General features: G+C 38.3%; 1 protein-coding gene across 4 annotated transcripts in view; it reads right to left on the reverse strand.

Annotated features, from left to right (window-relative positions):
- The window catches only part of PTPN2 (protein tyrosine phosphatase non-receptor type 2), a 55,363-nt gene that overhangs the window by 26,722 nt on the left and 2,558 nt on the right, over positions 1 to 26,083 (reverse strand). For all 4 annotated transcript variants that reach the window (XM_038388444.2, XM_038388441.2, XM_043508134.1 and 1 more), the window contains exons 2-5: positions 21,086 to 21,176; positions 5,834 to 5,934; positions 2,592 to 2,690; positions 199 to 336 (exon numbers count right to left, since the gene is read on the reverse strand). In XM_038388444.2, the coding sequence (XP_038244372.1) occupies positions 199 to 336; positions 2,592 to 2,690; positions 5,834 to 5,934; positions 21,086 to 21,176 (429 nt within the window). The remainder of the gene's footprint in view (positions 1 to 198; positions 337 to 2,591; positions 2,691 to 5,833; positions 5,935 to 21,085; positions 21,177 to 26,083) is intronic.

Genomic DNA, 26,083 nt, shown 5'->3' on the forward strand with positions numbered 1-26,083 from the left:
ATTTACACACATACTTATTCAGACACATGTATGATTGTGTCTTTGGCACATGTTAAAAGCAAAATAAATTTTATAATCTTTTATGCAAACATTAGTCTAAACATGAAATGGTAGTTTGCTATACATATTTCAAACAATACTTATTATATATTTAATCCTATGAATATGAGGTACACATGTATGGAGAAAAATGCTTACATTGATGTTTTCTAATTGTAGTAGGTGTACTGTATAATAGGATTTTATGTCCTCTGATACTAGCCTCACACAAAATCCCGTTTCCTTGAACATCATGACTTCCTCTTCTTCTGTTGGCCAGTACTGTGCGCATTTTACCTAAATTAAAAAAAAAGTAAGTAAATATTTTCCCACTGAGAAGTGACAAAAATAAAATATGCAGGATCACAGATTATATGTGGGGGTGGGGGATATGGATGCATTATGACAGCTTTTCCCTTCATCCTGAATATGGAGATAAATGGTCACTGTCATTAAGCCAAAATATGTTAACTGAAACTCTCTTTTCAAGGATATACAGCATCCTTTTACTAGCCACATGTATAGTTGAATTTAACAGAGTTTTATACCCATTAAGATACACTGAAGAAGAAAAGAAAGAAAAGAAAGAAGGTACTTTATTTGTGAAAGTTATTAATGTCTAATTTGTGGACATGTTTCCAAAGAGTTGAAGCACTATTGAATTAGAGAATTTAGGGCTCAATTCTCCACTACTGAGCACTTCCCACAGTGATTTACATCAGTGCAAACAAAATATAAATTTGTATTATTTAGTAGCATTTTACACTCACATTGTCCAGATGTAAAATGACTACACCAAGTTCATAGACTGCTATTTTAGGACAAGCCACTGGTCTTGCTACTACTAAATGCCTCAAAGGAAAGGAGAGATAGCCACAACTGGACAACATTTTCCATGGGGGAGACGGATGGAGAAGATTCCTGTCTGACCCCTGTAGTGAGTCTATGCTCTGAAGGATGAGAACTATTCATTCGTAGATAATGCTTAGACTATACAGGCTGAGATAAAGTTATCCACTCCTTTTGAAAGACAAACAAACAAAAAAAACAAACAAGCCACCCACAATATTGTCTTGATCCCTGGTAGCAGTGAATGCCACAGGATTACTATGCACTACATAAAACAGTGTTCTCCTTTATAAGTTGTAGCTGTATTGTTAGTTTGGGATTCTTTATAAAACTTAGGGGCCTGCATAGCTGGTTCTAAGTGAATATTACACACACCTTTACATGCTTTTAACTATGTCCTTCATAATTCAGAATTTGAGTTAGGTCCTGTTAAAATCCTAGTTTTTACATTCTCATCACTTGCAAGAAGTGTTAAATGCTCTAGCTATATTCACTAACCTTCTCTTGCCCTTTTCCCAATTCTGATACATCTTGACATGCACCCAAATACCATACTTGCTTTAAATATCTCTACAACCAATAGACACCTTTACTGAGCTCTTCCAATGACACATTTACCCTTCAGAGGATTCTGCAAGTTTAGTGCCCACCAACCACATAAAAGAAGATTATTTTTGACAATATGTGTACTTTACTTTTATATAAGTTGCACATCACTTGCCATTGTGCTGCATCATCCCCAAGGATTTTAAATTCACGCATGATTTATCAGAATCCTTTAGTGCTTACTAAGATCAAACTCAATCAGATAGGTGAGAAGTGAATGGGACTTTTGCATTTCCTTTGCTTGCATAACTGGATCCCAAAGCTCCAGGCCTAGAACATTAGGCCATAAAACTTTTCTAGCCAAGAATTTTTGAATGACCAGAACTTTATTGCATTTATAGATAAGAACTACTGCTAATATCTAGGTATGTAATGAGTCACACATGCTGGCAAAAAAGCGCTCTCTCAAATGATTCATATACTCTAAATTCTCACCAATGTGTAAGGAAGTGAAAACAGATTAGTTTTACTTCTGCTGGTAGCACGAAGCCAGGCTTTCATTATCAACAGCGGTCTATTAACAAAACATTGCTCCTATTAGAAGATTGAGTCATTAAGCTTAAAAACTTAAGCTAAGTTTCCTACCTTTTACATCTCATGTTGGAACCAACCTACGCCCTAGCTCCTACTCCCATCTTAGTTCTTCTGCTTTGACATCCCCCTTCCCCAGGAATTTTATTTCATCTTTCTAGACCTGTACTTACTGGAGACTGTTCTTACTGAAATGAATTTCACCTCTTAGCTCCACTACCTCATTTAATAAAGCTATCTTAGTCCTGCACAACTGGAAGAGAGTCTGTAAATACTCTCACTTATCCCCTCAAACTACTTCACTAATTCTACAAGCAGGACCAGAAACAACTTTAAGTATGGTATCTCAGTTGTCACAATAATCAAATGTGATAAAAACAGCCAACAAGATTAGTGTTCCTATATTGTTATTTAAGCCTCCAGCAACAACAAAGAATGCATTAGCTCTTCACAACAGGACATTCCGAATGATTAAGAAACAACTTTAATTTCCCAATTAAGTGTGGTTTAATAGCATTAAAAGTATGTTGTTTATGTACAAGTTGTATTAAATAGTCATTACTTACAGACTCTTTTTCAACAATTCTGTTTAGCATGACAACTGCTCTGGTCTTTTGTTGCCATACCATTAGCCAAAAATGGCAACAAGTATTAGGAAGTGGACCCTGCACGAGTAAGAAAAGAGAGGGGGAAACATTCACATAGTGCTCAAAACGAGAATCATAATTCAATTATATCTGAAAAACTGTCTTCAAAGAGAACAGTGTAAGACAGGAAACATAAAAGTCAATTACACAGCTTATGCACAAATACAGAATATCAATATTAAGTGAGTTTTTTGGAATGCAACAGTGAGATATTCCCATTAGCTAGCCTACACCAAAATATTCTGACAGATTCATAATTAAAGTGATAACTTTATGAATAGCTTCAGAAAGTTAACTTACATAACTAGAGATACACTATATTCCTCATCAACGACAGCTGTTAAAAAAAATATTTTATGGATAGGATGGATAGGATAGTATCAGAGAATTAGGCTTTCAGGCATTATTAGTGCAGAATCTGATGGATCCCACAGTTCTTTTGATAGCTTTTTAAATGGTGAAGACCCGTTTCTCAAATGTAACACTTTTTTATTGCAGCATTCCATCACCTTACATAATCAGGAATGAGATTACTTAAACAGCTGTGAACATCTAAGTATTTCAACATCATTAAGTTTTATAACTAGCATAGCCTTTGTCAACCTGTGGGTCAGAACCTCAAAGTGGGTCATGACCATGTTTTAATGGGGTCCCCAGGGTTGTCATTAAACCTGTTGGGGCCCAGGGCTGAGGCTAAAGTCCAAGCCCTACTGTCCAAGGCTGAAGCCCTCAAGCTTCAGCACCCCTCAGGCTTCCGTCTCTCTTCCTGGGGTCTTGTAGTAATTTTTGTTGACAGAAGGGAGTCACGGTGCAATGAAGTTAGAGAAATCCTGAACCAGCAAATTCAAGATAGTGTAAATGGTGAAGTATTGAATTCTACAAGTAAATTTAGTCAAGTTCAAGCACAGAATGAATATGCATAGAAGTCTATTCTTCTGCATGCATACAGCACTGTAAGCTAAGCTAAATTTTTTGTATTAAAGATTTTTTTTTTTTTTGCAGACATTTTCCTGTAAAAAAAATTATATATATTTAGAAGATCACAGCTTCGGGGCATTTTCAACATTTCCCTGCCCTCTGTGAAACAGTGATTTTTCACAGGGCCTTATTTATAACTGTCCTGGATTTTGTATATAAAAGTAGTCTTTTTTCCAATAATATTCACACAATGTGAACAACATCTCTGTATCTATGCATCCAGTAGATCAGTAGTTTAAAAGCCCACTTCATATACAAAATCCAGGATTCCATATTTGGCAAAACACCATCCAAAAATGTCAGCTGGATGCTATTTTAAAAAAAAAAAAAAAAAAAACAAACCACACACACACACACACACACACACACACACACACACACCCCATTACGAAAAAGTATTTTTAAGCCAATCTTACTTAAAAGGAGAAGCTGTTTCAGGCCTATTTACATACTAAGCAAAAGGTAGAAGTGGTTCAAATGATAAGGACTTGAAAAATCCACCCAATCATGACGAGAAAGCTTCCTCCCCGCCATATGTGAGAGAGACTAAGCCATTTCTGCAGAATTCAAATCATACATTTAGAAAAATAAGTTTCTAGACATTCTTTATTGTTGCAAGAAGCCTTCCACTGTGAACTGAATGTACACTGATGCTGCATTGCTTTCCTGAGTGTGCCACAAGAGGTCCAAAAGCTATATTATTGCTACTGTTTGGCACCACCATGTGCAAGAAATTTACAAGACTTAAGTCAATTTCATAGCTACTGTTCAGAAACCTGTCACACCCTGAAACTGTCAAGTATCCCATGGATTTCCCATCAGTTTCATGATGCTCTCGCTTAGAAAAACTGAGAAGTAGCAGCAACAGATTCTGAAATTATACACAGATGAGCATGTCAAAAATGGAGGATGGAAAGGAAGATAAAGCAATGGAGACTTCCCACAGCCAGACTACTCTGGAGGGGTGAGGGAAAATAAAAATTTTCTCTCCCTCCGTAAAGAATTATAGCTTCAAACTGATCTATGGCTATTAGCCAGAACTTGACATAAAAAAGGAAACACTCCAACCACTAAACTCCAGTATCCTCTCCCTTTCTTGAAGTTGGGGTGCTAAGAGAGTCCAGATTTCTGACCAAGATGTTTCTTCTGGACCTCCCTGGTTAGACTTCCCTAACCTCCTGTTTAATAGGTTGAGTCTTCCAGCTACTAAGTATCAGGAAATTTTTTCAAGCTATATAAATTATACTGACAGGTTTCAGAGTAGCAGGCGTGTTAGTCTGTATTCGCAAAAAGAAAAGAAGTACTTGTGGCACCTTAGAGACTAACAAATTTATTAGAGCATAAGCTTTCGTGAGCTACAGCTCACTTCATCGGAAATGCATCAGATGAAGTAAGCTGTAGCTCATGAAAGCTTATGCTCTAATAAATTTGTTAGTCTCTAAGGTGCCACAAGTACTCCTTTTCTTTTTATAAATTATAATGTATTTCTTGATGTTAAAATGGACTTATATTTACAAAGGACACAAAGCAAATGTGTGAATATGTTAAATTGGAGGAAAGTAGTCTATTATTTGGGAACCAATAGTAAATCTCAAGCTTTCCACCACTACTTAATGAGCAAACTCGTACCTACTCAATTCAATGACACTGCTGCATCTATACATTTAAGTTACACAGTATTTTACCTTATGTGGAAATATGGAAAGTCTGTACATGACCTGCATGAAGACAACTATAGCACACTGAGGATCAAAATAATAAAGGAAAAGAGGTTAACGAAGAAACCAAAAACTCTCCTCTGGATTTTTTGTTAATTCTTACTAACATTTAACTGATACCATTCATGTATGTTTTTGTTCAAAAGGAAGAGAGGACAACAAACAGATAAAGTAACCATTTGGATATTGTCATAATTGTTGAAAAGAAAAGAAAAATCTGTTTTAGAAAAGTTTGAAAACTTTAATATATAGATTGCTATGAAATAATGCTTACCCTGCAAATGTCTTATAAAAATTAGAAGAACATCCTTGTAATCAGATCAGATTGGCTATGTGTTTCATTTACTGACTGAGGAGAGCAGCAAAAATGGCTTCATTATCATCCCCAGAATGCAAGGCTGTGCTATGCCATAATGTCCAAGTTCTCAATCTCTTATAACAATTTAATACCTGGTTACTACTTACCTGTGTTAAAATATAGTTTCTTTGGGCTTCTTCTATGACTACTAAACTGGCATTGATATAGTCATTCTCTGTGTTCTGCAGTTTTACACGACTATGGTCATCTAACAATAGAAAAAATTAAAATTAAGACATGACAAACATATATGGAAGCAAAACTTGTGTGATAAATTAATTTAACATTTCCAGAATTTATCATGTCATGGTGTGATATTAAGACGTAACTGGCATTCATTTGGTCTAAGTAGAAAATTCACTCCTAGCTTAGTTATGAATGATTAACATTGTCATTCTTAACTGTTGAAAATAAAAATTTTATATAAAAAATATATTTTATACACATTAAAAAATCCCATTATCCAAATATCTTTGGAAACATCCATATTCTCTGTATAATCAGAATTTTGGATAATCATTTAGAATTTCTAACAGAAAGAGAAGAAATCAGAAGCCAGAGGTGAATTTGGGATAATCTGGGTTTCGATGCATGTATATTTAAAATGGAACTCCCCATTTAAGCCCCAACACTGCAGCCAGAGCTGCAGCCCCTATGCCCATGCAAAGTTCTGCTCATTTTAAGTGACTTCAAATGAACAGATTTCAGAGTAGCAGCCGTGTTAGTCTGTATTCGCAAAAAGAAAAGTAGTACTTGTGGCACCTTAGAGACTAACACATTTATTAGAGCATAAGCTTTCGTGAACTACAGCTCACTTCATCGGATGCATTTGGTGGGGGGGGGAGGGGGAGAAAAAAAAACCCAAATGCATCCGATGAAGTGAGCTGTAGCTCACGAAAGCTTATGCTCTAATAAATTTGTTAGTCTCTAAGGTGCCAAAAGTATTCCTTTTCTTTTTGCAAATGAACAGATGCTCACAGAATTTTCATTAGCATTTTCTGACTCCTAACAGATTACCACAAATGTAACGCAAATATAAGAATGTAGCACATGATCAATGAGGAAACTGAAACAGAGATCAAGTGACTTGACCACAGTCACCCAGCAGGCCAGTGACAGAGGAAGGAATTTACTATTTATGGGCCCAATCCTCTCAGTATGCACCCAAAACTCCAGGTTTACTTCAGTGATAATTTTGAGAGATTGCAAATCTTGTCAGGTATGTAAATACCAATCATGAAACAAAGGAAATGCAACACAACTGATGAAAAGTTAAAATTGGAACCTGAAACATATATCCTTAACACCGCATTAATAGATTTTTTACACTTAATTGTTTGATAACCAGGTGGCAGATGACATCCTCATGCTAATTTGCTCCCTAAGCCTTTAGCAAGTGAGTGAGCAATTCAGGAAAAAAAAAAAAAAAATCACTAGCCTATAACCATATTGTCACACATAATTCCCACATTGTTTTCAAGAAGATATGCTGAATGTTGATAATTTAAAATATAATGTGTTAACAAGCCTCTTTTTTAAAATGCAGTAACAAGGCTGAAATTTTAATCAAGTATCAGAACATTCACAGTCAAGGTTCCCACAATAATCTTAACTCTCCCCTCTTGCATACTTGTTTTATAAGAAAGTCTTATTACAATCACATATCACTGAAAGAATAGGTTCTCTCATTGCACAATAATATTAATGAATTGTAGTTTTTCTTAAGCACAAATGGAACACTTTGTATTCGTATATCTATCGTGCATAGTCATGTAATGAGGCTCCCCTGATCTGTATTCCTGAAAGAACAAAAATCATTTCCAAAAAACAGTTAAAGTTACCAAATGCCAATGTAATTATCACAAACCCAAGCACTTAAAAGGAAATGAATAGATAAGTTTTATACTGTCCACATATTAAAATACATTTTTTTAAATATACAGAAATGCATCTCTCACCACAACAAAGATCTAAACTCTGATCCATGGATTGTTGAGAATTATTTATTTTGCATTATATTTGTTAACTTGATTTCATGATTCACAAGTGTAAATAACTACACTAGGTGCAAAGCACTGGAGAATTAAACCCCCAACGTCCAATTGGGCTACCCACTCACTTCAAAAAACTCCCATTCAAACCAATGAGGGAAAGTTTGAGTCCGAAACACGTACAACAAATCCTTAATAATTTGCCTAAGTATAATCTATTTCTCTAAAACAGAGAGTGCACGTTTTCAAAGAGATTTAAATCACATAGAAAATGAGCTAGAGGTAAGCAAAGAATAAAACTGAAATAAAATATTTCAAACCACAGTGATTCTAAGAGAACTTTAAGAAGAACTATTTAATTTTTTTCCCCACATTTTTTTTTTAGAAACATCCTCCTTTGTCTTCAGAGTTAATGTGGCAATTTTCAAGCCAAACCCCATTTTTCAAGCCAAAGTATAAAGCTGTATAAAGGAAGCTGATTGAAATCATAACTCGAGAGACTACTGCCTTTCCAAAATATACAAGAAGAGAGTCAAGATTGATGCAGAACCCTAATTTTGTAACTTTGATGTCCTCCAAATGGATTTTTTTTTTAAATGAGAAAAAGGAGGGACCTGACCCAATGGTACACATTTTATGAAGGGCCCCCAAGCATTGGGCTTCTCACTCCTTTCCCTCTACGCAATAGCCTACATCCATTGACCCTTGAGAGCACATTGCAGGCTCTTGGGGAGAGAAATGCACCAATGGTTGAGACCATTTTGGTTTGTTCTCTTTCTCGGCTTTGGCAAAGTTACTGGTTTAACTATGTTTGCATTAATATTTCTAATATGTGGCAAAAGGACCTGGAGCTGTAGGTAGACTTAAAAAAATTATATACCTCCATATGGAGGCTAACACACATGTAAATTACAGATTTAAAGAGATACTATGTATGTTTTAAGCAAAATGTATCTGCTTACATTATATTGCCTGGGAATGAAAATGTTAATAGGTTTTCCTTTCCTGTATTGCTTTATTTTATCTGAAATATTTCTACTGGACAGAAACTAAGATCTTTGTAAATATTACATGTTATTTGCCAACAGGAAAAACTTAATATCTTGTTATAGTAAATCACTCATACAGATGCTAGTGTTCTCGGAAAGATGATGTCAGCAAGCACTGTTAACAGTTTAATCACTCTGCAACTGCTGTATCATTTCCAAATAGGAGATAAAAGACCCCAAAGAGGTTTCACACAGTAACATGTGCACACAAGGTATTCAGCCTTACTTTTTAAAACACTACAAGACAGACAAGTAATAAATTTAAAATTGCTCTCTGTAGAACATGACGAAGAGAATCTTGGGGTTGGGGGCAGTGGGAAACAATACCAAAATTTAAGTGCTATCCTATGAGTACTAGCCAGTAATCCACCAGACAGAAATACATACAGTACAAGGATGCACTAATTCTCTTCTTTCCAACAAAAAGAAGGTTCCTGGAAGACACTAGGACCTAGAAACCTCGTGTGTGTCCTGACTTGCTCTACTGAAATCAAACAAGCCAATTTTTGAGAGTTAACGGTAATAATGTTTCCAGTTTGTAAATAATTTCCAGTTATTCTTCATTCAATACTTGAACTGATTATATAAATAACAGAACTTTTACAGATTAACTTTAGTTTAAACAACCCCACTTACCTAAAAATGTATTGTTAGCGATGCCAACAGCTATGATGTAGGATTTCTAATATTTCTAAACACACAAAATTTTCCACTACAGAATGTGCCACTGGAACAAAAGTGGAAATCTTGAAAAATGCTTCTATGCTGGTTCCCCTACTAAGAAGGGTTCTATACCCAGAAGAAGAACATCTGAAATTAGCAACCTCTTCAGTTACTCACTTTAGGTGTAATCCTGGCATACCGAAGTCTATGACTAAACACCATTGTTTTTGATGGGGTCAGAATTTCATGTTTCACCTCTTTGTCCACTCTCGTATACATCAAATTGTTTACATCTATTGAACAGCCAAGTGGACGATTTACCTGGCCTACTGCTGTTCTTACAACCAATTAATGGGGGAGAGGTTTTTTGGAAGAAAAAAAAAAAACAGAAAACCACACTACGTTTCCAGAAATGAAAGCACAATAAGGCTTTTCAATTACCTTTGATAAAAGTTTAGCAAGCACGATTCCTGTTTCCTAAACATGGCACTATTAATAGCCAGGAGGAGGAAATACTATTTACTAGATTAAAGAAAAAAAAAGTTCAAAAGAAAATGTGGGTGAAAAAGCCCTGAACCTTCTCAATGGCCCAATCTGAGGCCCCCTTGCAGACAACAAACCCTCCTCTCTCACACAATGAAATCTAAACCTGATCATTCCCAACTCCAATATATTGTAAAATACAGTGCTGATAAACACGTTTCAGAGACTGCATAAAATAAAGGGAAGGCCGAGTCGTTTTCCCCCTTTGCACCATATTACCACTTGCTGTAACAATCAGTGCTGACATGTTGCATAAATCAAGGTTTAGCCCATAATTTCAGTATAACTACTGCAGAGTTCTGATTATATCATGCTATACTTGTACAGCATGATTTTCCAAATATTCCAAACATCCGCAGATCCTCCAATTGATTTCACTGTAATTTGTCAAAGTCACTTCTGAAAAATCAGGCCACTACTTTTGAATCAGAATTTGTATCAGCTGTTACGTTTTGTTTTAGTTATTTTCTGATGCATCTTTTAGTTTATTCCTAAAGTGCTTATCATGGTAAACTATAAATATCAATCATAAAAATCAGAATTTGTATATATTGTTAAACTCTACATCCACAGGATCCATCTCTAGCCCAATTTCTAATACTGATAGCACAGCTGAAGTGCAATATGCCTATTTTTAGCATGACATCTTCCTTCTTTAACAATAAAGAATTGTGAAGGTGCTAACAGTAAATCTGAGATATAAAACTAAAAATCACACTATAGAAGAACAATCCGAAGACTTCGACAGGACAGATAAGAATGTCTTTCAAATTCTTGTAAGCATTACAACCCCAAAAGTTGTTTTCCTTTTAACAATGTGTTTTCTGAGAAATGGTTTCATCTGTCAGGAAATGACTAGCTCTCAAACTGAACTCAGTGACATTTCAGATTAGCTTCCTCTTTCACTACCACCATACAGTCAAACTGTCCCTCTCTCTACTCTAGAGTAACTGTACTACCCATCAAATGTCAGAGTACATTTTTTGTATTAGCATTAGCAAAAATGAGTTATTTTTATAGCCTTTTCAAAGATAAGTTATTTATTTATCCACCACAATTAGATGCACACTAATAAAAAATAAATAAGTAAAATATTTATAAAATTGTAGACAGTATAAAAATGAATACTTATACATCTATTACAAATTATATTTGTATGTCTATTATATATACACACACACACACACACACACGGATTTATGTTTTTGTTTTAACAGTTAACATGGACTATGTTACATATGTTTAGGAAAGAAGTTTAATTATCCTTTCTCTGTGAAAGGAGCAAATAATAAACTCAAGTGACATGAACCATGTTACAAAGCACATTGAAGGACTGCCACTAACTTCAGTGGGCTTGGATCAGGCCTGTAATGCCTAAGGCAGTCAAGAACTTTTCTAAAAAAAAGCTGTTGCTATTTTTTTAGCCTGTATATTGGAAGCATCTCAACTATAAAATTTATGGGCAGACTTTAATTGGTTTCACTGTTCGTGTTTTCTGGGCATTAAAGATTAGATGTGGCAATCTCATCGGACATTGTGAGACGGTTCTACCAAATTATTTTAGTGGATATCTAATCTGGAGTCTTTTTAGTAATTAGTACTGGGTTTGCTCCCACTGAGTCTTTTTAGTAATTAGTACTGGAGCTCCACCACTCCACAGCATAGCTTTGCCATTTGGTAATTTAGATGGAGCTCAGAAGCTCTCATCCCATAAATGAGTCACATTTTTTAAGGATTGCCATCTTGGAGGAATAAATGATAAAATTTTCCACACTGAATGATTTGTGCCTCCCTAATAAACTAGTTAGCTAGCTTCTAGAGAGCTATCAGCAAGCACAGGCAACTATTACCACCACCAATGTTACATTTAAATAAAGTTACAAGTATATTAAAGTTGCCAAGTCTAGGACTCAAAAGTTAGGATGTACCAGGATTAAGGATGCCAAGCAACCTTAATTCAGCATTCTTGTATGTAGGGGTTATGATCAGGTTCTGTGTATCCCGAGGCTAAATTCCACAGCAGCAAACCCTACATGCTATGGAATTTCAGGTTTACTGTCATGGAAATGTTCACTTATCCCAAAGTCATGAAATACCGTTTATTGTCCCCACACATACGTGACTACCCATTCCTTATTTGGGGATGTACTGAAATTTATTAAAACTTGTAAATACCATTTTAAACATTAACTGAAGTTTATGATAACTATGGTATACTGACAGGTTTCAGAGTAGCAGCCGTGTTAGTCTGTATTCGCAAAAAGAAAAGGAGGACTTGTGGCACCTTAGAGACTAACACATTTATTAGAGCATAAGCTTTCGTGAGCTACAGCTCACTTCATCGGATGCTCAAGAAAGCTTATACTCAAATAAATGTGTTAGTCTCTAAAGTGCCACAAGTACTCCTTTTCTATTTGTATGGTATATATGAGGGCAGTAGAAGTGTATATTTGAGAGAAAGATAGAGGGTAGGCTAAGGGAAGTGACGTTTCCCTAAGATATCCCTTAAAATAAAGCATTGTCCCTTATTTTCCATACAACAAAGGTGCTTACCTTTGTGTGTGCTTGCGCACGTGCACACCCCCCCACCCCTTTCCTTACTGCTGATATTTGAAAATACTCATGATGTAAAATTCAACGATTATTTTCAAAGGCAATTTATTTCATTATGCTCTCGTGGTGGCCTGGCTCCAACTGCTGCAGCTCCTGCAGTGTTGTACAGGTGGCCCAGCTCAGAACCTCCTTTCCTTCCTGCGTGCCAAAGAAGGGAGGAGCGTGTGGTTGGCTGCAGCAGCTCATCTCCTGGGCCTTAGTTGCTGTGCTGTTCTCCAGCTTGCTAGCCTAGGTTTCTCTCTCTTCCTATTCCCAGCTGGGAGCTCAACCCTAGCTCAACCCTGATCCCCTGCTGTTGCCTGGTTCCATGAAACAGTGCCACGTAATCCAGCTAATACCCTCATGGGAAAACTACATCCTAGGAGGCAGCTGGAAGCAGGTCCTGCCAAGACAGGAAGAAAGAAAACAAGCCATAAGATGACTTGCTGCAGCAAAATAAATTCTGTGGTAGAAGTGCTGAATTCTGTAGCATCTCACAAAAAATTCCAGTCATGAAATCAGAGTCCAAGAGGCCTCAACAGATTAGTACAGAAGATCACATCCCTCAAATATACTGTCGCAGGTTCTCTAAATACCACTGTATTGGTCTGCACTCAGTATTTTTGCTGTTCTCTTTGCACCAGAGCTACAAATACTTTAAAATTAAAGCTCAAATTCTGGAGCAAAATTTTGCTATGAGGAGTGAATTCCCTGGGAACAGGGGAACACATGGGGCCTTTGGCAGACTCTTGTCCAGCACTATACATGGGTTTTATGGCAAAGTCAGGAATATAACTCGGCTGTCATGAGTTCAAGCCTACTGATTTAACTACAAGAGAATATCTTCTCTTCTTACAACCCTCTCATTCACCATCAATCCAGTGTGCAAAATGAGGCAGTGCTCTGTAGAACAAATATTTTGTGATAATGTAATTGAACACTATCATAATGCATACACACAAGAGGGCCAACTTAAGGGCATGATGACTGAAGTCAATGAAAACAAGAATTTTTGCTATAAGCTGGGGATTTATCAGTTGGAAGTGACAAAGGAGGAGAAAGACCTGGGTGAATTGGTTTATCACAGGATGACTATGAGCCGTCAACGTGATGCAGCCGTGAAAAAGGCTAATGCATCAGGCAAGGTATTTCCAGTTGAGACAGGGAAGTGTTAGTACTAGGGCTGTCAAGCACTTAAAAAATTAATTGGGATTAAATCACACTGTTAAATAATATTTTTTTTTATGTTTTCCACATTTTCAAATATATTAATTTCAATTACAAAGAATACAAAAGCAATGAGGAGTCCGATGGCACCTTAAAGATTAACATATTTATTTGGACTAAGCTTTTGTGGGTAAAAAACTCACTTCAGATGTGAAGTGGATTTTTTACCCACAAAAGCTTATGCCAAAATAAATTTTATTCTCTAAGTTATCACCGGACTCCTCGTTTTTGTGGATACAGACTAACACTGCTACCCCTGATACTTGACAAAATACGAAGTGTACAGTGCTCATTTTATATTATAAATATTTGTACTGTAAAAACAGTATTTTTCAATTCACTTATACAAGTACTGTAATGCAATCTTTATGAAAACTGAACTTACAACTATAAAGTTATGTACAAAAAATAACTGCACTCAAAAACAAAACATAAAACTTTAGAGCTACAAGTCCACTCAGTTCTGCTTCTTGTTCATCCAATCGCTCAGAGAAACTAGTTTGTTTACGTTTACAGGAGATAATGCCGCTCACTTCTCGTTTACAGTGTCACCTGAAAAAGAGAACAGGTGTTCGCATGGCACTGTTGTAGCTAGCATTGCAAGATATTTACGTGCCAAATGCGCTAAAGATTCGGCTGTCCCTTCATGCTTCAATCACCATTCCAGAGGACATGCATCCATACTGAAGATGGGTTCTGCTCGATAATGATCCAGAGCAGACCAACACATGTTCATTTTCATCATCTGTGTCAGATGCCAACAACAGAAGGTTGATTTTCTTTTTTGGTGGTTTGGGTTCTATAATTTCTGCATTGGAGTGTTGCTCTTTTAAGACTTCTGAAAGCATGCTCCACACCTTGTCCCTCTCAGATTTTGGAAGGCACTTCAGCTTCTTAAACCTTGGATCGAGTGCTTTAGCTATCTTTAGAAATCTTACATTGATACCCTCTACACATTTTGTCAAATCTCCCATGAAAGTGTTCTTAAAATGAACATATGCTGGGTCATCATCAGAGACTGCTAAAACATGAAACATACGGCAGAATGTGGGTGTAAAACAGAACAGGAGACATACAATTCTCCCCCAGAGAGTTCAATCACAAGTTTAATTAAAAAGAAAAGGAGTACTTGTGGCACCTTAGAGACTAACAAATTTATTAGAGCATAAGCTTTCGTGAGCTACAGCTCACTTCATCGGATGCTAACACGGCTGCTACTCTGAAACCAAAGTTTAATTAACACTTTCTTTCTTGTTTAAAAAAAAAAAAAAGAGTCATCAGCATGGAAGCATGTCCTCTGGAATGTGGCCAAGCATGAAAGGCACACCAATGTTTAGCATATCTGGCACGTAAATACCTTGCAATGCCAGCTACAAAAGTGCAATGCAAACATCAGTTCTCACTTTCAAGTGACGTAAATAAGAAGTGAGCAGTATTATCTCCTGTAAATGGAAACAAACTTGTTTCTCTTAGCAATTGGCTGCACAAGAAGTAGGACTGAATGGACATGTAGGTTCTGAAGTTAAATTTTTTTTTTTTGAGTGCAGCTATGTACCCAAAAATAAATAAATAAATCTACATTTGTAAGTTGCACTTTCACGATAAAGAGATTGCACTATAGTACTTGTATGAGGTAAATTGAAAAATACTTTTTTCCTTTTATCATTTTTACAATGCAAATACTTGTAATAAAAAAATATAAAGAGAGCACCGTACACTGTCTATTTTGTGTTGTAATTGAAATCAATATATTTGAAAATGTGGAAAAACATACAAAATATTTAATAAGTTTCAATTGGGATTCTATTGTTTAACAGTGCAATTAAAACAGTGATTAATCGTGATTAATTTTTTTAATCATGATTTTTTTTTAAATTAATCACACAGGTTAACTGCAATTAATTGCCAGTCCTTGTTAGTACCATTATACTGACAAGACCTCATCTGGAATAATGTGTGCAATTCTGGCCTCTCAGGTTTAAGAAAAAATAATTCAAACTAGAACAGGTGCAGTGAAGGGCTACTAGGATGATTCTAGGTACTTTACAAGAGGAGATTCAAAGAGCTTGGCTTATTTAGCCAAAAGAAGGATGAGGAGAGATATGATTGTTCTCTAAAAACACATCAGAGGAATAAATACGAGGGAGGGAAGGGAGTTATTTAGGTCATCTGCCAATGTGTCCATAAGAACAAACAGATATAAACTGCCCATCAACAAGTTTAGACTTGAAATTAGGTGAAGGTTTCTAAACATCAGAGGAATGAAGGAATATGGAACAGCCTTCCAAGGGGAAAAGTGGGGGAAAAAGTCTAACTACCTTCAAGACTGAGCTTGATAAGTTTAAGGGCGGGGGGGGGACTATATAATGGGACTGCCTACAACAGCATGTGGCCCATCGGGGACTTCCAGTAGCAAAAATCCCTAATGGCTGCAGACAGGACAGTAGATGGGGAAGGCTCTGAATTATTACAGAGAATTCTTGCCCACGTACCTGCCTGGTGGGTCTTGCCCACACGTTCAGGGTCTGATGGCCATATTTGGGGTTGGGAAGGAATTTTTCCCCAGGTCAGACTGGCAGAGATGTTGGTGGTTTTTCACCTTCCTCTGCAGCATGGCGCAGGGTCACCTACAGGTTTAAACTAGTGCAGATGGTGAGTTTTCTGTAACTTGAAGTCTTTATACCATGATTTGAGGATTTCAGTAACTTAGTGAGAGGTTAAGGGTCTATTTCAGGAGTGGGTGGGTGAGATTCTGTGGCTGGCAATGTGCAGGAGGTCAGATTAGATGATCACGATGGTCCCTATCTATGAAAGATCCCCTTTGACACCAATAGGCTTTGGATCAGGCACTAAGGTTGCATAGACAACTTTAATGCTAGCATTTCCTTATTTTTTGAGTGCTTGACCTTATGGTCTTAATACTACATTTTTTAATCTAGTTTTTGCAGATAACTAACTACAAAAATTGAAAACCAAGTTCTGTTGTGCAGAACCATACTGTTCTACCCCCATAGGTCATCAGCAAGGTTTAAACCCAGGACTTCCAGATCCACAGCACAGACCTCTACAGCTTGAGTTAAAAGAGAAAATGATTGAAGTAGTAGATTTATCCTCTGCGGAGCAGCTACGATAGAAGTATGAACACACATAGCTAGCAGTTTACACACTATTTGCTAGACAGCAGTGGAATACTGGGACTCAGAACTCCTCAGTTCTATTCCTGGCTCTGGAGGGTCTAATAGGTACAAACAGCACAATCTAACACAGAGTTAGCACATATACATTCTGAAAGATAGTGCAGTGGTGGCTGAGACTTGAGTCTGATATACCAGTTCTACCTGAACTGCACTTGTGCAACCTCCTGGTTATCCCATCCGTGAAAAGGGAAAAATGTGTGCCTTCCTCCTCAGGCTCCATATACTTCTCTTACTCAGTAACAAGGTCTGTAAGTCCACAGTATTAATACCATTCTCACCTTGGGTTCTATCTCACCACTCCTTTGCCTAGGCCAAAGGGGTGGCTGTTGCATCCCTCTGAAGTTCTAGTTCTGTAGGGATGGGAACATACCCAGAGCAGATGGAAAGTCATTAAGACCCAAGAGAGTTGTCAGTCAGAATGCAGGAAGGTCTGTGGGGCCTAGTAGCATCCTCAGTACAGATGCAATGTTCAGAGATTTTAGTAGCAAGCTTCTAACAGGCTCTATGGGGCACATCCAAATATTGTTCAAAGGCTTGTAACTTGGCCAAATATTTTCACAGCTACAGGAAAAGGCATCTCTGACTTCAGAACCACATCTCTGATTAATTCTGAATTCCTGCTCCAATCCAAGGAGGCTTTTCAAAGAAAGGGACTGGGGCGGGGGGGGGGGGGGGGGGAAGGTCAACTCTCTATTCTTCCTCACTTCATCCTTCCAAGTGATTAAGTTGGGTTGCTGATGCTTACCAGAAAAATTCAGCATGAGACAGAGACCACGCATAGAACAGTTGAAGTTAATAGTTAAAGTTAGGCAAAGATATACGCAACTAAAAACAGAAGCTTATTTAAAAAAAGTGTTAAGTCATACCTATAGAACCTGCTACAAGGTCCATAAAGATTAATGTTTTTTTATTATTAGTATTTTACACCTGTATTCGCTTTTCATCCAGATATTTCAAAGCAAAAATAAAAGTATCCTCATTTTTACAGACCAAGAAACCGAGGCAGAGATATTTACCAAATTTACCATTGCAGCCACTGATTTTAGTTGCCTAAATCTAAGACATTTTGGGCCTAATTTTGAGACATGTTGACCACTTGCAGTTACCACTCACTTCAACTGGAAATGCAGGTACTCAGCACTTCTCAAAAATAAAACCCCAGGTACGTCAGATTGGGCTCTCAAAACCAGTTTTGGCCCAAATGACTTATTCACGATGTGGCTTTGGCTAAGTGGCGGAACTGGAAACAGAAAATGAGTTTCCAGACCTGCAGCAGGCTCATTCTCTAGTCACTAGCCATGATGCCTTTTGAGTCTTCTTTGCCATTCTGAAAAACCTAACATTAAAATAGGGGTCATAAACCAATTAACCTATTTTGTCTATAATATTTAGAGAGCTTCTAGACCTGGTTCCCAAAGAAGTAGCATTAAGACTTGTCTTGTTCCTTCTGAACAAATGTTATGATAGCGGACTCTGATTAGGTAACAAGTTTTGATTAAACCATCTATATTTTTATATAGCAGATAAACATAAGACACAAGCACTCACTGTGATATGGCATGGAAAAAGTTACAGAACTATTTCAGATAAGTTCTTTGGAAGAGATGCCTATATTTAAGGGTTTGGCATGACAATTTCAAAAAAAAAAAAAATTAAGGCCACTAATTCTGCCAGATGAAAAAAAAACATGCATTATAAATGGTGTTAAAAGATTGATCAACGCTAATTCAAATAGAGCAACAACCAACAAAGTTATCAGAGGAAATTCCCTAAAAATATTTTAGCAAGCAATACAGGGCTTCTGTATGAGACTCAACAAAATAAGAATGGATAAATATGGGGGGGAGGGGGGAGAATCAGATTTAAATCAAAGAAGAAAAAACCCACTTTAAATAAAATTTGAAAATCTGACAACCTACATTAAGACCTAACTTAGCATACTCTTAAAATCATTTAAATTAATTAAAAAAAAAAAACAAAAAACAAAACAAAAACAAAAAAACTTATCTTCAAGTGATGCCAAAGATTTAAAGAAAGTCAAAACATTGAACCGGTGAAAGTCACTGGCCAAGTACCTGGAACTAGAATTTGTTGAAGTGCAAAACCAGCTTTTGACAGCAGTAGCCTCTTCTGCAGGAAGAAATATAATATTTTCTATATTTGTTTATTCTAGTTCAATTAATAATTCATTCAACACTGAGAAACTGACTGGGAGCTGGAAAAGCAGGAAAACTTATTTTTCTCTTCCAATTTATGAATAAATACTAGGTTGGAGAGGATGAGATCTACTAGTCCTAAAGTCTTGAAACAAGACCAGAAACAATCAGTTCAATTCTACAGACCAGAATTCCTTCGCTTAATAAATCAGTTTTAATTTATCAATAGATGTTATCCATTTATTTTTTTCTTATGTATCCAGCACAGTTAAGGTAGTTTTATTTAACTAATAAAAACTATTTTAAAATGCTGGTTTTGTGCATTTTAAATTTAATTCCAATTTCCATCCAAATGCAGCTTGACAATTCACAAATAAAATGAATCACCTAGTAAATAAGAAATATCATTCACCATTTTCTAACATAATAAAAAGTGTAAAAATTTAAGAATTTTATATAACTTTATAAACTCCATAAGTATTTAAATAAAGGGACACAGCTATAGTGTATCCTCAAAATTAGAGCAAAGAAGTAGCTGCCAGAGATTCCCGCCAATAAAAGCGGAAGCAGCCAAAGCAGGGACTCTTGTATTGGGATGAGGGGGTAAAATGGGGCACAGCCAGGGTCATCTTTCTCCCAGCATTCCCTTGGACCCAGAACTGTACAAGGGATAGCACCCTGACTCTCTTGGCACTAAGACCCAGGTGGTGCTGTGCCTAGCCGTCCCTCACCCCCAGATGATCCAACCTTGGGGGGGAAAAACTACTGAGAGACTGCAGCAAGAACGAACAGAAGCAGCCAAATCAGGGATTTCTGGACATTCACAGACATTTCTATATATGGCGGGACTTTCTCCATTCTGTACTGATTGGGCGCTTGATCCAATCCTCCCTCTCAGTCTCTTCATCTCATCTTTTTTCCTCCTGCCCTGTTCCCCTCAGTCCCTTGCCCTTTAACTAATCCCCTCCTAAGCACCCATCTCACACATAGCCCCAAAGAAGAATCATGGCACTAACATGACATCAGCCAAAGTAACATTGTTTACTCTGCTTGTCTGTTCTACTCCCTTATCCCACACTCTGCCTGTCTTGTCTATTTAGATTGTAAATTCTTTGGGGGCAGAGACCACTCTGTTGGTACAGTGCCTAGCACAATGGGACCCTGTTCTTGGTTGGTCCTTAAGCACTACTGTATTAAACATGACTAATTATAGAAACCAATGAAAATCAACCTCTCTTTAGGAAAATAAGTACAAATGCAAAACAAGATGGAAATTGTTCATTTATATCATGATTAGAATCAGTGATTTAAAATTAGTCCATCTTGCTTGCTCACATACATTTATATATTTGTACACTGAATTTATAACTACCAACCCTCATTTCACTAATCACTGTAACAGTGATTACAAGGATCGGCAACCTTTGGCCCACGGCCTGCCAGAGTAAGCCCCCTGGGCAGGCCGGACTGGTTTGTTTTCCTGCCGCGTCCAGAGGTTCGACGGATCGCGGCTCCCACTGGGCTGCAGTTCGCTGCTCCAGGCCAAAGGGGATTGCGGGAAGTGGCGGCTAGCACATCCCTTGGCCTGCACTGCTTTCTGCAGCCCCCATTGGCCTGGAGCAGCGAACCGCAGCCAGTGGGACCCGCGATCGGTCAAACCTGTGGATGCGGCAGGAAAACAAACCGGTCCAGCCTGCCAGGGGGCTTACTCTGGCAGGCTGCGGGCCAAAGGTTGCCGAACCCTGTTATTGAAGGGCCAAATCTTCTATTGTTAAAAAAACAAAAACAGATACTTCTCAAAGCAAATCATTTTAGGTTATACATATAGTGTTCACAGATAATCTCTTTGAAAAGGAAAAAAGCGAGTACAAATCTAGAGACAAAACCGTTTCATTATGGATTTAATTACACCGAGCAAAGGATATATATATATATACTTACATGGGCTGACATCTCTGTATCTATTTCGATTTCGGTTTTCTGGATATTTTGCAACTCTATGAGGATAGTCATTGGATTTATGCCGTATTTCCTTAAAATTACAAAAATAGAGTTTAGTAATCTCCTCAATCTAGTCTAGTTAGTTAACACTGCACAGACAGCATAGACAATTTCGTGAGTATTTCACATGGCATGAAACAAGGAGGATAAAGGATTTGGCATGGCTATACTCTTTGCATATGGCTTCATATGGCGTCTCCCATGCCAAAATGGGACTTAAATAGGTCTAATACTGTTTTACAAATGTTCGTTCTGCACCATGAAGTGCCTGTGAAATCCAATACAGCTCCTCTCTGTTGTCAACACGGGTAGTGCTTGGCGATTTCAGTATCATACAGATAACGCTGAGTTAGCTCCTGATTTGTAGCCGTGGTAACAACCGTGGGACTATTCCAGTTGTCTGATAACTCACACAGCTGACCACATCCAGGGTCTCTTTGGAATGGAACAAAGGCAATTAACTTCATCAGTGAGAGGTCACGACACACCATCCCCAGGACAGCAAGGGATATGTTTTGAGGGTATGCTCTCAGAAGTTCCTAGAACAAGTACATTTCCAGAGTGTTCTGATAGACACTACTATTTAACAGACTAGAAGAATGGGGAAGTATGATAGTGTGAAGGGATGGAGAAGGGCCTTGACCAATGACAGTGGCTTCTAAATATAGAATTTCAGAAACATAGGGCTGGAAGAGACCTTGAAGGGCCATTCAGTCCAGCCCTTGCCACTGAGGCAGGCCCTAGTTTACCTAAATCATCTCTGACAGGTGTTTGTCTAACCTGTTCTTAAAAATCTTCAATGATGGGGATTCCACAGCCTCCCTCGGTAACCTATTCCAGTACTTAACTTTCCTTAAAAGTTAGATATTAGGAAAAATTTACTAACCCACATCCCCATTGTTGCAGATTAAGCTTATTATTTCTTGTCCTACCTTCAGTGGACATGGAGAACAATTGATCCCCATCCTCTCTATAAAAGCCCTTAATATGTTGAAGGCTCATCAGGTCATCCCTACAGCCTTTTTTTTTTTCCCCCAGAAGAAACATGCTCACTTGTTTAAATCTTTCTTCATGGTCATGTTTTCTAAATCTTTTATCATTTTTGTTGCTCTCCAGTTTTTCCACATCTTTCTTAAAGTCAAGTGTCCGAAACTGGATACGCTACTCCAGCTGAAGCCTTATAGTACTGAGTAAAATGGGACCAATACTTCCCATGATTTCCATACAATACTCCTGTTAATATACCCCAAAAAACTGCACCACATTGTTGGCTCATATTCAATTTGTGATCCACCTTTTAAGCAGTACTATCACCTAGCCAGTTACTTCCAATTTTGTAGTTGTGCATTTGATCTTTCCTTCCTAAGTGTAATACTTTGCCCTTGTCTTTTCCCAATTTCTTCTTGTGGATTTCAGACCAATACTCTATTTTATAAAGTCATTCTGAATTCTAACCCTGTCCTCCCAAGTGCTAGCAACCCCTCCCCATCTTAGTGCCATCTGCAAATTTTATAAGTATACTCTTCACTACATTAGCCAAGTCGTAACGAAAATGTGGAACAAGTACCTGGCCAATGACAGACCTCCGTGGGACACCACTGAATATATCCTCCCAGTATGATAGTGATCCATTGATTACTACTTAGAGTACAGCCTTTCAATCAGATATGAACCCACCTTATAATAATTTCAGTTAGAACACATTTCCCTAGTTTGTTTATAACTATGTCATGGAAGACCAGATACATCATGCCTACTGCTCCCTCCCCTCCACATCCACTAAGCCAGGAATCATGACAAAGAAGGAAATTAAGTTGATCTCATGATTTATCCTTGAAATCTATGCTGGCTATTTCTTATAACGCTATTATCCTCTAGGTGCTTACAAAAATTGTTTAATAACTTGTTCCAGGTATGGAAGTTAGGGAACAAAGAGGACCTGGGGTACAAACGCATCAGCCTTTTTTAAAAGAAAGGTACGTTTGCCCTTTTCCAGTCCTTCAGGATCTCCCCTGTCCTCCATGAATTCTCAAAGATAACTGTTAACAGTTCCAAGATTCCTTTAAGTATACTCAGTGAACTTTGTCAGGCCTTCCAACTTGAATACATCTAACTTATCTAAAATATTCTTCAATCTGTTCTTTCCCTATTCTGGCTTGTATTCTTTCCACCTTGTTGTTAACATTAACTGTGTTAAGCATCTGGTCACAACTAACTTTTAAATAAAGTCTGAAGCAAGAGAGGCATTAAATTCCTCAGGCCTTCTTGATATCCGTTATTAGACCTGCTATTTAGTCACACTAAACAATGGGCTACACTTTCCTTCATCCTTCTCTTGCTCCTCAATAAGAAGAGATTCTGTAAATATATGTCTTTCATGTCCCTTGCTAGGTATGACTCATTTTGTGCTTTCTGATTTTGTCCCTATATGCTTGTCCTATTCATCTGTATTCATCCTTAGCAATTTGTCCATGCTTCTATTTTTACTCCTGGGGGAATTCTTAACCCCTGCACAACGCAGAATTTGCGCAGAATTTCACATTTCCACTACAGAACTGGAGCTGTAGAGCTGCTGGCAGCCATTAGGGGATGCTGGACTCTGCAGAGCCCAGCTCTCCAGCTTGTAGTAAGTGGAGTGCCCAGTCCGGTGGGGATGGAGGCTCTGCACACTCTGGCTGCCTGACTTGATTCTCATCCGCCCGGGGACAGGAGAGAACCCAGGAGCCCCGGCTCTTGCAAAGGGTGAGGAAGGTCAGGGCAGCACCACACCATGTCCCACAGCACAACAGTAAAGAAGCTGGGGGGGGGGTAAAGGCTCTGAGAGGAGGGAGGAGCGTGTCTGGGCTCTGGGGATGCCCTGCAGCTGAGTTCTGACGGGAGAAGGGGTGCCCCACAGTTGGGCTCTGCGGGGGGAGCAGGTACAGGTGTCTGGATTGGAGGATGCCCCAGGCAGCTCCCTCCAGTACCCCTCAATTGGAACTGGCTTGTCATAGGGTTGTTTTTTTTAAACTCTACTACCGAAAGAATTTTTTTTTTAAATCTGTATTGTTGACAGGTAGTTTAAAATAAATTACCAAAATTGAAACTGGAATGATTATGTTGTGTTATTTTGACAAATAAACTACATATAATTTTAAAATATTGTGCATCTAATTTTTAGGTGCAGAATTCCCCCCGGAGTAACTTTTGTAAGAGTCCCTTTGATTTTTAGATGATTAAAGAGCTCTTGATGGAGTCACAGTGGCCTCTTACTATTCTTCCCATCTTTCCTCTTCTTCTGGTTAGTCTCCTATTATGTCTTTAATACAGGGGTGGGCAAACTACAGCCCAGGGGCTGCATCCGGCCCTTCAGACATTTTAATGTGTCTCTTGAGCTCCCGCCAGGGAGCAGGGTCTGCGGGCTTGCCCTGCTCTGTGCGTCCTGTGGCGCCACGTGGCTCCTGGAAGCAGCGGCATGTCCCCTCTCCAGCTCCTACATGTAGGGGCAGCCAAGAGAATCCACATGCTGCCCCCACACATCCCACTGGCCAGAAACCATGGCCAATGGGAGCTGCAGGGGCAGTGTCTGCAGAAAGGGCAGCGAGCAGAGCTGCCTGGCCACGCCTCAGTGTAGGAGCCGGAGCGGGGGACATGCTTCTGTTTCTGGGAGCTGCCTGAGGTGAGCACCGCCTGGAGCCTGCGCTCCCTCCCAAGCCCCATCCCTGCCCTGATCCCTCTCCTGCCCTCTGAACCCCTTGGTCCCAGCCTGGAGCATCCTCCAGCACCCCAAACCTCATCCCAGAGCCCACACTCTCAGCCAGAACCCTCACCCACATACACACCTCAACCCCCAATTTCGTGAGCATTCATGGCCTGCCATACAATTTCCATATCCGATGTGGCGCTCGGGCCAGAAAGTTTGCCCACCCCTGCTTTAATATCTCTAAGTGCCAGCTCTGCTGACTTTTTTCCCTTTAGATGTTCTTCCCAAGAACCTACCTACCAGTTTTCTGAGTTTGTTGACGTCTGCCTTTTTGAAATTTATTGTCCTTATTCTTCTACTGTCATTCCTCTCTCTCCTTAGGAATCACTGATTCTATCACTTTCACCCAAATTGCCTTCTACCTTCAGATTCACAACCCATTTCTCCCTGTTGGTCAGAATCAAGTCTAAGATGCCTGCCTCCTCTGCTTACTTCCTCCACTATCTGAAACAAGAAATTCTACCAACGTGTTGCAAGACCTATTATAGGCTGTATCTGTGCCATTCCCCAGCTTCATCCTCCAAGGCCAGCTTCATCTAATACAGCCAAATAGAAAACATGGCTAGAGTGCCAGGCATCTGCCGAGTCTGACTAACTGTGACAGAGACTTCTTGTAGTCTTTCTGTACTTGTATCTGAGGAGATAAAGAAAAGTTTTTTACTTTACAATCGCACCTTGTCAAGTCTTCTCTCTTTTCTTCACATCAGTGATGCTGCTACTTCTGACAATACAGGTCCTAGAGGACTCAAAAAATATTCTCCCCGTTTTTTCTCTCCAGCAATGCCACTCCCGACTATTCTTTGCCTTGACTATTATAATCTCCTCATGGGCTTCCTTCAATCTATCATCTGTATCATCCTCATTGCAAAAAAGCCCACTCTCCTCAAATTATCTTCACTGTTCTTCCTGAAAACAGGCATAATCAGAGAGGATTTCTATGGAACTAATCTAAAATGACTTGGATCCTGTTGTTAGATATGAATATTGTCATTTTTATTGAAATATCATTACATATAAACAAATTAATCATTTATGCATTAAAAATCTGTGTGATAAGTGTTGTGTAGTTTCCCATCAAAATAAATATATTATTCTCATTTTTAAAAAAAAGTCTCAAAAAGTTTAGTGCACATTTAAAATTGCATACACATAGCTTACTGAATTTTGGAGCAACTCAATCTACTAGAGATACAAGA

This window comes from Dermochelys coriacea, chromosome 2 (genome assembly GCF_009764565.3).
Source record: "Dermochelys coriacea isolate rDerCor1 chromosome 2, rDerCor1.pri.v4, whole genome shotgun sequence".
Classification (NCBI taxonomy): domain Eukaryota; kingdom Metazoa; phylum Chordata; order Testudines; family Dermochelyidae; genus Dermochelys; species Dermochelys coriacea.